This window comes from Acartia tonsa, chromosome 3 (genome assembly GCF_053477335.1).
Source record: "Acartia tonsa isolate MP-2025a chromosome 3, ASM5347733v1, whole genome shotgun sequence".
Taxonomy (NCBI): Eukaryota; Metazoa; Arthropoda; class Copepoda; order Calanoida; family Acartiidae; genus Acartia; species Acartia tonsa.
Genome location: NC_137262.1, coordinates 21,612,366 through 21,627,662, shown reverse-complemented (window position 1 = coordinate 21,627,662; position 15,297 = coordinate 21,612,366). Strand labels below are relative to the sequence as shown.

At 30.6% G+C, this 15,297-nt stretch overlaps 1 protein-coding gene across 6 annotated transcripts in view; it reads left to right on the top strand.

The window, feature by feature from the left end:
- LOC145313632 (glutamate-gated chloride channel-like) overlaps positions 1-15,297 on the top strand; it is a 46,718-nt gene that overhangs the window by 10,846 nt on the left and 20,575 nt on the right. For all 6 annotated transcript variants that reach the window (XM_080153125.1, XM_080153122.1, XM_080153124.1 and 3 more), the window contains exon 6: positions 14,079-14,163. In XM_080153125.1, coding sequence (XP_080009251.1) covers positions 14,079-14,163 — 85 coding nt within the window. The remainder of the gene's footprint in view (positions 1-14,078; positions 14,164-15,297) is intronic.

Genomic DNA, 15,297 nt, shown 5'->3' with positions numbered 1-15,297 from the left:
TGGTGGAAAGGACATGAACTTGGTTTTCCAACCAGAGTGTAGTGCGATACAACTACTCAATAGAACACCCATTTTTGTACACATATAACTATTTCACGTCATTTTTAAAACAAGTAACAATATTCTAACATGAATTTGTGTCTTTTTAAAATTAATCTATAATACAAAGTAGCTTGATGTCTGTCCGTCCGTCCCTTAAGATCTTGGTAACCACTTAACTGATCGGATTCTACTATTCAAGGAATACTACTATTAGGCTATTTTCTTGGGGGGTGGGACACCCCCAACCCCCCCGAAAACTAAAAAAAAACCACCCCCCCCCCAAAAAAAAAATATTTACATTTTTGTAAAATCTCAGTAACTGCTAATCAACTTGGGCTCTACCCTTCTGGGAATATACCTACTGGTTCTCTGGTGGTTTTAAGCTATTTCTTGGGGGATGGGACACCCCCCCCCCAAAAAAAATCAAAAAATCCCCACTACCAAAATTTTTTATTTTTTAAATTTTTGTAAACATAAACCAGTAATTGGGGTGGGGAAATTAATTAATTTTTGTGTATGTGAACAACCTAGGTTTAATTTTTACGAATTGAAATTTTTGTGTATATGGCAAACAACCTGGGTTTAATTTTTACGAATTGAAATTTTTGTGCTTACAGCGCACAACCTGGGTTTAATTTTATCACAGAGTAATTAAACAAATAATAACTTTTTTGAATATTTCTATTTAGGAGGGTTGACTTTCCATTACTTCATAGGGCGAAGCAGCTAGAGGCTAGGGGCGAAGCCGCTAGTATTATTATAAAGTATCGGTTAAAACTAGTTTTCTACATTTGCCATACCTTTTTTATGTCAAAGAAAACTAATACAAAAGCCCAGTGGATGCTATGATGTTTACTTTAGTGTTTTGGTTAATACAATTATATGTTGGTTAAACATGAGAGAACAAACAAACAATAAGCCAAACCAAAAACAAATGAATCCCAAAGCAAAAAGCCTCCATATTGAAAATGACTTATTCTATCAATGCTTTGCATTTATTTTCACAGAAAAGAAATTTATAATGTAAAATGAAATTCATTAATTAGGTTTACTTTATTATTTAAATTTTAAATTCAAGTAGTGGTATACTATTTTGATAACAATTTATCATTTAATACATTTCTCACTTTTTTATAACTTTTCTAGTAAATGTGGGTATCTAAAGAAACCTTGTTGTAGCACAGCAATTAGTGATAGAAAAAAGATGGAAAAAGCCTTTTCTTGATCTATAAAGCTTACAATTTTAAGTTTCTTATGTTTTATAATCAATTTGAAACGATAATATTAAAGAATTATTCAACCAAACTTCTATTGTTTATCTAATAAAATGTAACATATATTATTAACAAGGATGACAACATCCATAAGTAGCGAAGCATAATTAATTAAATAAGAATTTAGATATTAGTTGACAAAAGCATGTATATTAGGAAAAAATCACGAAACCTTTTCAACATTTGTTTTTAATTTCTTAATATTTATTTATATTTCAGTACTATGACTAACAGACTGACGGTCAAAGTAAATTACATACTGGATGCTCAGAACAACGGAAAATTTAATTTTGATATTTTTAACTACAAAAATAAAAAAAACGGACCATAAACACCAAAGATATGAAGAAAAATGTGAAAAATATAAAAATAGCCAAAAACCTGCAAAAAGGCAGTTTGACCGCCAATGATGTGTTCTTGAAACGAAAGGAAATTTAATTTTGTTATATATAACTGAAAAACTTTGGAAATTGGGCCATAAACACCAAAGGTATGGAGAAAAATGTGAAAAATACAAAAATAGCCTAAAACCTGCTTAAAGGCAGTCTGACCGTCATAGTTGTTTTCTTGAAACGACAGGAAATTTAATTTTGATTCTATAACTGAAAAAAATTTGGAAATCGGACCATAAACACCAAAGATATGGAGAAAAATGTGAAATATACAAAAATAGCCTAAAACCTGCTAAAAAGCGGTCCTATCGCCATTGATGTTTTATAGTTAATTGTGCTCCTTGATAATGGGAATGTTGTCAAAAAATTTCAGCCTTTTATCTTTTAAAGGAGCCGAGAAAATCACGTTTCCCCCAAACTAAGACGGACATACGGACAGACGGACATACGGACAGACGGACAGACGGACAGACGGACAGACGGACAGACGGACAGACGGACAGACGGACATTTTAAATTATAGAGTAGCTTCGCTACTAACAATACATAGCATAGCCTCTGTATTATTTGTATTTACTATTCTTTATAATCATATAGCCAATTAGTTTTGGATTATAATTAGAAAAAAAATATTGTAGAAATTTAATCCCATTTATCATTATCTAGGCAAATTTTAGAAAGTGTTCTGACGGTAGAAATGCCTTTTTTAATTTAAAACTTTATGAAATCATAATATGATAGTATGTAAGAAGATTCTATTTTGTGTCTGTGTTGTAGCTATCTTTTATATGTCTTCACACTTTAATGCTTGTTTCCAATTTATGAAAATACCGCCTAAGGTCAATGATCATGCACTATGTATTTTTTTTGCGCAAATTCTTTCTGAAGGTCATAGACTATCCAATCAGAGTTTTTTTTTATCAAGAAGCCCAATTTTGTCTTTTTAGTAACAACAGCCTTCCCTTTTTGCCTTCATCGCGCTGATTCTGATCAAATATTAGCAAATATTACCAACTGTAGTATTCCCTTTTCTTTTCCAATAAACAAAGTGCCTTTGTTTTGCAAATATCAGCGCTTATGGGAATAATAATTTATATGTTTAATGTTGAAAACATATCAAAAATGAATCAATCAAATGTATTCCCTGCAAAAACAATTTGATGTTAAAATGCGTCATTGGAAATTGTCTAATATATCAATGAAAAGAAATATAAATGTTTATGGGTGATTGCCTATTTCGACAATCAAAGACGGCCAAGGGGGGGGGGAGGGTTAAGTGGGGATTACCCCCCCCCCTTTCCCCCCCCAATAAACGAATTTTTATTTTATTTTACCCCCTTACCCCAGGGTTGGCAGGAAAAATCCAGGGCAGTTAAAACCACATGGTTTTGACCGGTTTTAACCACCAATAAAGTCAACAAAAAGACTAAACAAAAGTCCACCTTGAAAAAAAATGCTATGTTCGCCTCCAAAAGGTCCTAAATTACTACTTTATCGTAATAAACTTCTTATTTTTTATCAAAATGACTGTGAACACAGTATAAAAACATTAGAATTTACAACAAAAAAGACTTATTTTTAGAAAGCAACATTTTTATTTGAAAAATGGATTTAGGTATGAGAGAGGCAATATTGAGCTAAGAGGATTTCTTGGTAGTACAGATACTCTACAATTCTCATGAATGAACGATAGTACCTTAAAAATTTAGGCTTGCCTCTTAAATTATAAAACTAACAGATACAAGGGGGGGGGGGATAATGCAACCATCTCGTAATCAATGATTAAATGGCACTTAAGAATTCGAATTTTGATCTGAAATTTTTCATGAGTAATCCTTGGGAGGTCTATTTTCCCTAAATCGAACAAAATAAGGTTAAATAAGGTTTTTGAGCAACAAAAAGTATTATGTGGAGATAGGTTTTGTGACTAATTTGCTCTTAAGATAGCTAAAAAATGGCAAAACGGCTGAGCCACCAGCTGCTAGTCTTTACTTTTCCAACTTTTTGTTCGATTTAGGGAAAATAGACCTACCAAGGATTATTCATACAAAATTTTAGATCAAAATTTGAATTATAAGTGCCATTTAATCATTGATTATGAGATGGTTGCATTAACCCCCCCCCCCCTTTTTTTATTCAAGCCTAGGCCTAAAAAACCGTTGTGGGAAGGTGCATTAGTACGTTATCAACGCTAATGAAATAGCTGCGTGTGTGTGTAGATAAAAAATAAAATATTATTCAGGTAGCTAGTCTAAAGTAAAATTAGAACTTTTAATAAATTAATATATTAATGGCTTTTTTAAAATCCCGTTATGATGTTTTTTTGTCTCCCAAAATTTTTTATCTTTTACTCTAGTAATTTGAATTTTTCCAAAAGCTATCATTGGGTTTGCCTTAGACAGATTTTATTAAAGAGAAAAAAATTTTATTTGAAAATATCATTTTATTATTGCTTATTAAAATTCTAAATTTATAAATAAATTTAGTACAAGTAAATTAGCACTTGGGTAACATTCTATCAATTTTTCTTGTTCCATGAATAATATTTTTGTACTTTTTCACATATAATATTACTGAGGTGTTTTAATCAATTCCATATAAAGTTTTATAATTTAAAATATAACATTTCATTTATAAACTACCAAATGAATAATTCGTAGCTACCTACTTTCCAAGAAATAATCTCTCTATTTTTATATATGGTATTTTTTAATGTAAAACTCTGGACAGATTTGATAATTAAGTTGATGAGATTGAACACCTTTATTTACTAATTCCTATTTTTAAATGTTTTTCATTGCCTCGTTTATTATTTTCTCATCCGCCAATTGGTTATTGGTTGATACAAAACATGCTGATCCTTATTGGTTTAGAGCAATAGCTACTTGGGAGCGTCTGCCAGTGATGACATTTAATTAGGAATTGGTAAAAGTTGCCATATCCCTTTAGAATCTAGGCCGGGACCTAATTAATGGCCCTTATCCCTGATTTCTTAAGCTTCTGAGCCCAAGGAAAGCTGCATAACATAAATTGGGCAGGGTAATTTTTTTGGAGTCTGGGTTGGAAGTTCCACTCATTAAAAAAAATAGCATGATCCCACCACAGGCGCAGTATTCATATTCCTAGAAGAGTAGATCCCATTCGGTTACCAAGATCTTAAGACATACAGACAAGAAGGATAGACATTGTTCTATTTTGTAATATAGATATTTATTTGGAAAAATCTAATAAAGATTTTAAAAACTCCTCTCTAACCCTATCTGAAAACATTTATCATTGTCTAACAATGTATTTTCACACTATTCCAACAAAAACAACAAAAGAAATTTGTGTTCGGTAATATTTCTTTTTGTTCTGGGTCTAATATCCCATCTAGCCTGCTTTATGACAAGGTAGTCAAAGGAATATTTATGAATATTAACATGAAAGTGTACAAACAGTAATAATAAAGTATTACTACCCGTTTAATTTGTTAATGTTATTCACTTTTTGTTAGGTTTCATTGGATAAGAATGCAGCCTTTTGCATGTAGATATATTTTTAGTCAGATTTAGATAAGTGTTACACATTCAAAATTAATAATTAATATAACTTTATGTCTTAAACATATATTAACCAACAACGAAATATTTTTAAGTATCAGAATATTTGTGGTTTTAAGGCTTGAACTTAGGTTTTATATAATAAAAGACGAAGCTCGATGTTTAGAATCTTGGGGTTAAAACTCAACAACCAAAGATATATTAAATGAATTAATTTGCTCAATACTTTAAATAAACTGTAGCAAGGTAACTTTTTAGTACATAAAGGGTCAATTAAGAATAAACATCTTAAAATCATTAATTTTTCTTTTACCATTGTAGCTAAAATAATGTTTTTTTTTAAATTAGACCATATTTGCCTTATATACTTGCACCAGAAATTTTGGAGGATTTCTTACGCACCTAAAGTGTTTTTTGGTAAAGCCCCTGGCAAACTATTAGATCATTCCACTCTCTGTAATACACAAGAAAGCTTTATATACATCTCACAATGTTTCTTTTGCTTTGATTCTCCCAAAAGTAAAGTTTGCAAGCAGTCAAAAATGAGCTCACAAAACGGAAAGAGAAAGAATGCCGCTGAATGCGCATTTCATTGGGATAAGGAATTTAGGAGAAGGTTAATTCTGAGCTTAAAGAATTAAAAAAGCCTCTCTGAAAAGAGGGCGAGACACTTTATTTTTTAAATTATCATTTATCTTTGAAATTCATTAGATCACACATTTGGACGGCACCTCACAAGCTTAAGCAAGAACAGTGGGCTTTGAACCCAACTATTGGCTCTAAAATAAAAAAATTGTAAACAAACCATAGATTTCTCTGAATTAGCAGTTACAAGACTTAAAACACACAAATAATAATACTTATTCATTTGAGAAGAATTTTTGGTAAATGTTGGCTCATAAAGGAAAGTAGTATAAAGTAGATAAACAAGTGGGCAAATGGTTGTCTGAATTGATAATAGTAAAGCAGTCTTGAACAAACACACACATTCTCACACAAACCTGTGGACAAATATAAATTATTACAATAATAGCTGTGCAATTATTAAAGCTAAGCAAAAACAGAAAAGAAAAAATCATAAATTAGAAAGTCAACGGTTTTCACATTTCTAACAAAATAATGGTGGTTACATAAGGTAGAGGTAATTACACAAATAAAGGTTTATATGTTTTAAATAATCCCTTTACATTTTTTAAAATACAAAAATTACTTGAAAAACTATAAAAATAGTCCTAACTGGGACAGGAATTGCAGAACACCAATTCAAATATATATCTTTACCACTTGACCTATTTCATATATTTGCAGAAACAATGGCTGCCACTTATACATTGAGTTAATCTGTGAACTATAGGATTTGCACCATACATATTAGGTTCATATGCATTATCACAGGGATTGTGATTTTTAATGGTAAAAAAATCTAATTTATATTTATGTTCTTGTGAAAATTACAATAAATTGAGGACATTTAGTTAAAATAAAAATCCCCTTGGCTGATTTTTCTATAATAAACTGCCACCAGATATATTTAATTTTACTGCACATTTTACTTGGACTAAATAATTTTTCAATAAACTTAGGACAAAATCAATCCTGAATCAAAATATTTTTATTGTTAAATTTTGGTTTGGTCCTTAGTCCTTGATGATTTTGGGTGTAATTGTGTGTATGTGTGTATGTTTGTGTATGTACATAAGGATCAAAGGATGTTTAACTTTCATATTCTGTGCAAATTCTAATATTTGCAATCTAAGTAAACAATCAACCCGAATCAAGCACTTTTAAAGCAAATTTTATTCTGATTTTCAAACTACTTTAGCCCTATTTGATATTTCACAAAACTTTTAAAATATACTTTTCTAAGAAACTTAAGAAAGCAAATATTGTAATTGGATGAATAACAGAAAGGTTCCTACAACCTTCTATAACATGAGCAAAAAGTTCATTTAACCTTATTTTGACAAAGAGAAAAATAATTTCTATTTTATAAAATTTTTTTGACAATATTACCTTTTTCAACTTTTAAATAGAACATTAAATTAGATATCTTTTATATATAGAAACTAAATTAATTATCAAATGGACTAAAAACAAGCCAGATAAAAAAGAAAAGAAAAAGAAGTCAATCTTTTAAGTCTTCTCTCTAATCTAGCATATAATCTTATTATAGACAATCAGTGTCTACAACAATATTCTTAAATATATTTACACACTCGGAAATCAAATAATAGTTTTTTTTTCTCTATATCTTGACACATTGTCCTATCTTATTATAAATAATAAATATATCACCAGTAAATATTGTCAACTGAATTTATGTTTAGCTTAGATAAGTTACAATGTGAAAAATTTTTTTATTTGATTATTATACTTTTTTTTGTTAATTTTGTTATTTTTTCTAAATATTAAAAACAAATTTTAGCTTATCAAGTTTTATTTATTTGTAATGGTTAATTGAACATTTTCAGAATATAATTGGCAAACAACAAATACATAAAAGAAAATAATAAGATTTTATGCAAAAACCTATGACCTTATCTTTTGAACATTGAGACAGTTATGTGCAATTCTTTTCAAAATTGATTGAGGAGTTGGAAGAAGAAAAATATTGAAATGCAAACAGAATATCTCTACAATTCAATATTTTTTTTCAGTTGGTACATATTCTATATTGCATTAAAAAGTTTAACTTTGTGTATACTGAAGGTAAAGATGTACAATTTAAGAATAAGCTTCTGCTTAAAAAATGTGTTAGACAAGTTAGGGTATAAGAAAAGAGAAAAAAAATAATTATTTTAGATAGCATGAGTTTTAAAAATAATATTTTCTAACTTGCCAATTAAATATAGGTTTGTGCTTGTTCTACACCATAACAGAAATGTAGAACAAATAACTTTTAATCACAAGCTGCACACCAAAACTGTTTGTTCTACTAATTTAGGTTCATTAGACTTTCTTTCTAGGACTGGGGTTTAATTATTCCAAAATTTAGTAACTTTCATTGTTTGATTTTTTAAACACTGCTCCAGAAACCTATGTATAAAGTATTAAAATATGTAATCTAATATGATGCAAATCTCATGGTAAAGCTGATATAGGAATGCACAAACTAGGATAAACTGTATCTTCTTTCACTATATTCATATGTATCTATACTATATAGTCCTGGCAAAGCAAATACAAATAAATAACATCTAGGAATAGGATGAATATATAGATATCAAATATGGAGACAATTTCAAGAGATTGTAAACTTCATTATTAGTGGAAACAAGAAACTGCAAAGTTGTATTTTTAATTGGATTATCCATTACTTTTAGAAGGATAAAGTACTAAAACAAATAACAACAAAAGTGCACAACAGTAAATAAAAATGTTAACTTAATCAAAATCTTTTAAATTTTTAGTAACTGTTAAGCTAAACTAAGAAGAGCGAGACAAAGTGTCTCAAAAATCAGCCATGCGAAGTCATAAAAATGAGGGATTATCTATCTCTTTTTTAGGGGTTTTCTTTTCCACTTCGCCTCTTATCTATCTCAATTATATGACGTCACATGGTTGATTTTTTAGACACTTTGTCCCATTACCTGAGAAGACCCAAAAATAAATAATAAGTTTTCAATAAAACAAATTTGAAAATATTTGATTAAATATTTTTAATAGAAAATTAGGTAGTATTTCATTCCACTAATTAGCTCTTGACGTGTTTATTCACACAGCTTATCCCATGAGACCCAAACATTCAGGGGGTTAATAAATTTATGTATCAAATAAATTCTTATATGAATACAATATTTCAATCTAATATGTTTTAGTATTGGTTTCACAGCTGTTAAGAGATGGTGAAAATAGGGAGTAAATTTACTACCTAGAAGATTTTGAAATAAAGGGATTAATAAATTTGCTTTGTATAAACTTTTATTAGAACAAAAATTTTAGATATTAGCTCATTAAATTAGGAAATACATTTGTATAGGAATCTAAATTTAGATCAAATTCTAAGATGTTCTCTAATTCTTGGAAAACATTGATGAATAAAGCTACATTGAGAGCAGTGGCGTGCGAAGCACTTTGTCTAGGGGGGGGCATTTTGAAGATTTTGTAAAATTTTGATTATATATACTAATTTTAAATAAGGGCGTTTTAAGGGGTGGGATTATTTGATTATGGGCCTTCTAGTTCTTATCCCTTCTTCCCCATCCCTTCCCCCATCCCTTTTTCCCATTTATATCCCACATCTTCCCCCCTCCATCTCTTCTCCCCCATCCCTTCTCCCCACCCTGCAATGACCGAAGGGAAGGGAGCTAGAAAGCATCTTTGAAAAAAAAGTACAGAAGATAATTTAACCTCCCCCCCCCCCCCCCCCCCACCACAAAACATTTTTTATGGGTGGAAGGGGATGTTATAAAATCTCAGCAGGAAGGATGAATAACCTCATTAAAAAATTTTTTTTGGGGGGGAAGATAAAAACACTCATTTTGGAAATAATTTACCAAAAATTAACCTAATATGTAAAACTGATTTTAAATATTTATTTATTGTATGACAACAAGGATGACAACATCTTTAAGTAGCAAAGCACAAAAAATCATGAATAAGAATACAGACAAGTAAATTTAAAGAGCATCTAAATATATATTTTAGGTAGAAAAAGTCACAAATCCTTTTTCCTGTATGTTGTGTGATGACAGTCAAAGCAAATTACATACTGGATGCTCGAATCAGCGAGAAATTTTATTTTTTAAATATTATAATCCACAAAACAATTACTTGCCCTTTCATCTACAGATATAAAAATCTCTTAGAAATATAGGGTATAGTCTCTTTTGTAGCAACGCCTCTTAAGGGGCATTTTGTCGTATTTTCATAGTAGCTTTTAAAAGGTTATTCTAGGTTAAGTTAGGTCAGGTGATTTCCCTGCAGGGTTAGGCAATTGGCCCCGCAGGAGCTATAAATAGGTGAAAAGCTACTGTGAAAATACAACGAAATGCACCTTAAGAGGCAATGTCACAAAAGGGACTATACCCAAAATTTAAAAGATACAAAAATAGCCAAAAACGTCCTGAAAAGCAGTCCAACCTCCATGAATTTTTAATAGTTAATTATACTCCATAATGATGGGAATGTTAACATTAAGTTTTAGCCTTCTATCTTTAAGTGCAGTTGAAAAAATCACATTTCCCCCTTAGCATTACGTACTGACAGCCATAGTGAATTATATAGAAGCTAAAAAGTTATATCAACATATCCTACCCTCTTTAAATGGCACTTTAAAACTCTGTTAATTTTTGATTAAGTGGTGTTTCCAAGGATTTATAAGGGCGGTGCGTGAAGCGCACCTAAAATATTTACTCCCCCTTTGAACTAAAATCAATTAAAGACAACAAGAGTGGCGTATTTGATCAGGTTAGGAATATAGAGTGTAGTTAGTTTTAATGGTTTTTAATGAAAATTGCCATAAAAAAACATGTCTTTTTGTAAGGGTATGTACACAAAAAAAACGATAAACTTATCCTGAAAATAAAATGACATCATATATAGTTATTCATTTAGACAGACATACAGTGTTGAGAAAAAGGCTTAGATAAATATCAACGCTGTTTCTTTTTTATATAAAATAACTTTTTGATTAAATATTTGTTGTTTACACATGTTTTTAAAGAAATAAAAACACAATATACAATGCAATGTGATAAAAAGCAGAAACCGTTTGGAAGGGCGCAAGGCGCAAATTTTTTTTCTTCAAATATGCAGGGAGGGAGGGGTTTTTGGGCTATTTATTACACTAGTCCCCAATATTTCATATAAAATTTTCTTATTCGTTGGCTTAACAACTTTGGGGACTTTAATGGAATTTTGATTGGTTGGTTAATTAAGTCGAATTTCCATACATTTCATCCACTAATTGTAATCTAAATAAGGGTTTGTGATTTTGTGTATCATCATTGGGGATGTACAAAATTTCTTTGGTAAAAAGTAGGGTTGGGCCGGATATTTTTTTGGCCGGATACCGGATACCGGATATCCGAATGATTTCAAATGCCGGATATCCGGAAACCGGCCGGATATCCGGCCAACGCCGGATATTCGGCAAATATCCGGTTATCCGGCCGGATAACCGGCCAAATTACTACATATTAAAGTATCTAAAAAGGATATAGTCCCTTTCGTGGCATCGCACCTTAAGGGGCGATTCGTTGACTTTTTAAAATTGCTTTTAATAGGTTATTTTAGGTTAGGTTAAGTTATATTTGGTTAGGTGATTGCCCCGCAGTGTAAGGCAATTGGCCCAGCAAGGTTAGAGTACCCCGCGAGGGGATAGAAATAGGGAGAAAGCTACTGTGAAAATACGAATAATCGCTCCTTAAGGGGCGTTACCACGAAAGGGACTATACCCGCAAAAAAAATTTCTTCATAACTGGTGTTTTATATTATACTAGCGGCTGCGTCCCTAGTATCTAGGGATATTAGAAGAGACATGAAAGTGCAAAAAAATAACTTAAAACCTTATAATGATTTTTTTTATAAAAATTAAACAGCCTAAGACCACCCTGGGACCTATAAGAAGCTTCACTCTAAAGGAGAACCATATCGGTTCACAGGATGCCAGCAAATTTGGTAAGGTCATTCAGGTAAAAAGTAAATATATTTTTTTACTTAAACAAAGCATTTCATGTCATCTAATACTAAAATATCCTATAGTCGTACATCCTCATATGTAATATATGTGTTCAAGTCATTTCAGGCAATAATCCTGCAAGTCCTAAACCTCCAGGTCTCCAGAAATCTTTAAACTGTTCCTGTGACCGCAAATTTTTACTTGAAGATTTCAAATTTTAAACTTAGGCATTTTTATATATCTTCATGACATATTACAATTTCATAAAATCCGTTGCCGTTTACCTGCTAACTGTCGGTTTGCGGCTGGAAGCTGCCAAGTACTGCTGCAACCGCCAAAATTTATGTTTTGAGATTTCTAATATAAAATTTTCATAAAGATAAACATATTCAGAAAAAATTGTTCTTTTAGCTTCAATAATAAGAAAATTACAGCCATTTAAGATTTTTAAAAAACCAGAGATTTTTGTTGTAAAATATAAAAGATTATATTGCCGGATATCCGGCCGGATAGTTTCAATATCCGGTATCCGGCCGGATATTGAAAATGGCCGGATATCCGGCCACACCGGATATCCGGCCCAACCCTAGTAAAAAGTTTATATTATACAAAATAAAATACTTCCTATTACCTGGTTTGTTATGTTCAGTGAAAAAAGATTATAACCTAATTTCTACACTAATTAAAAAATTTGGTAAGGTTAAATGAATAGTAACTGTCTGTTTGGCGCGAAGCGCCAAAAATTTTTTTTTGGAGTATTTCTTGATCTTTTTTTTGAAACTGGGATAGTTTTGCTTTTTGTAGGGTAGGGGGCAAAAAGGGGCATTTTTATTGACCAGGGGGGGGCAAAATGGGGCATTTTTCAACATTTAGGGGGGGGGCAGGGGGGGCGGTGGCTAGGGGGGGGCAGGGGGGGGGGCGTTTTGGTCGCTAGGGGGGGGCGATTGCCCCAAATGCCCCCTTCGGTTCGCACGCCACTGATTGAGAGCATTGAGGTAATATACAGTGAAGGAATTAAAGACAAAGCTGAAAGTTTGATATCAAGTATATGAATACATCTTCTAATCACCAAGATACATTGAGCCACTCAGCTCTGGAAATTTATATATACTTATATATTCTTATTCAATATAATTCATTTAACTTATTAAAAATGCTTCCTTATTCAAAAATTATAAAATGCTCTTCTCTACAAGATATTTTTATTAGTGTTGCAAAGTTTTATGTCAAATAAACTGTAATTTTAGAATACATATATTTTGAAATAAAAAAAAAATTATGCTTTAAAATATTTTACATTATAAAGGGTGTGCAAAAACAAAGGCGGACCTTTTAAAAATTCAAATTGCTCGCCTTGTGTTGATAATTTTGGAAATGTAAATACTATTTTTGTGCTATTATTGGTTTGAAAAATACGTTATAAAATTTAAGGAAAGTTTGATTTTTAAACATACTCTATTTATGAATTTTTACAAAATTTATTGTTCAAGCCGCGCAATTTGAATTTGAAGTTTAATTGCATACCCTAAATTAAATTTTATACCTATAGAAAACCTATGTTTAAAGTTTTTAAGAACTGAAATCTAATATAGATTATTGCTGAAAGTATCAAATTTTGTTTTTGACAACTATATCAAAATATGATGTAAAATGAGTAAAATACAATTTTGTGCCTAGTGCAAAATGAATAAATCACGTGTGAGGTCTAAATATTTTATACAAATATTGTCAAAATTGCACAGACGTTATATATATTGTACAGTTTTTTATTACTCTGCTAGTTGATGTAAAAACAAAATAGATAATAAATATTAAATGTTTTTTTTCTTTTTAACAACAAAATATTTTTTATAAAAAAATTTTGTAGAAATAAAAACCTTGTATAATGTATATTTCTGTGTTTGAATAACAATTGTTTTTGTACAAATATTAGAGACAATTATGATATCATTATAAAGTATTAAATTGCAGTGATTTAGAGTTTTTTTATGTTACTATTAATTGTCTTTTAGAAGGAAAAAAAAGAAAAAGAAAAGTGAAGCAAATACTCTACCTTTTAAAATATTAATTTTGCTTCCATGCTTAAGTGACCTGAAAAAGATCCCTTTTCTATGATATTTACTGTTCAAAATGGGGCCCATCTCGACATAATGCCAAAGAAGATGAAAAAATAGTAATACATTTTTAATTTGACAAATATTCCTAGGAGTACAGTTTTCAAATAACATTGAGACAGCAGTGGAATGATGGAAGGTTAAAGTTTCATGATAAGCTTCAACCTGGACAACAAGGTAAGGCCTGCATTTTTTATACATATAGTGTGTTCTTTTTATTGATGGAACAAAAGTATTGTTTAATTCAAACAATTTACCACTAACAGAAATTATTAAGCAATGTCTTACTTTCTTTATTGGCTTGGGGAATTTTAAAAAAGAAAAAAAATTTTTCATCTTTTTCAACAATTTATACCCCAAAACCCAATGGCAAGTTGGTTAAATTAAGCAATACTTGTTCCATTATAAAAACACAATGTATATTCAAAATATTACATGACATAGTTGTTCCTTTACAAAATATTTTCAATAACTTTAAACTAGTTGACAAACTTATTATTAATTTTTGCAGGGGAAAGGTTAAAAATCTCAATAGGGAAAATTAATTAATGTCTATGATTTTTTTTTCTCTTCTGCACCCCCCTCCCACCCTTTAACTTTGTACCACGGGGCAAATTGAGCATAACAAATTTAGCTTATTTGTGTCTTTTGAAAAGTCAGAAAAGTAGTTGTACCTTTCACGCAGTAAATATTTTGCTCAAAAACTTAGTAGGTGCAAATTCGGCAGGGGGAGCCTGCATAGTGTTAATGATCCTGGATATGTAAGAATCAGAATATATTCAATGTTTTCTTTCATCTTTTCAATATTATCAATACAGATTGAAACATTAAGTGGCTTGTGTAATCAATTTAAGAAGAAAGTTTTGCAATATTTGTTGATTTTTATAACAAAAATATTCTTGTAATTACTTTAAATGTTTTTTTAAAATATCTTATGTTCTTTTTTTGGGCGTCTTTTACCGTCCAGGTTAACTTTGACCTCTCTTTCATTTCGTGCATGGATAAGGGTAGTGTTGCGTTATTTTAGAGATTGTAAGATTGAAGATTGGTAGGGGTAGAGGGCACCACCCTTTAAACCTTATTCTTTAAGCATTTGGATACCGGTATCAATAATCTTGAACTTCTATATTCTGCTCACTTTTATTCTTTATTCTCACTTGAAAAAAAAACATAAAAGGAAAAGCAATCCGATTATTTTTGATTCTTTGCATAAAGAGTGAAAATAATTTTTCATGGCATATAAGGTAGATATGTGGGTTTGTAACATAGGTGTAGAAATACCACTGGACCTATTTACTCCACCCTCACAAT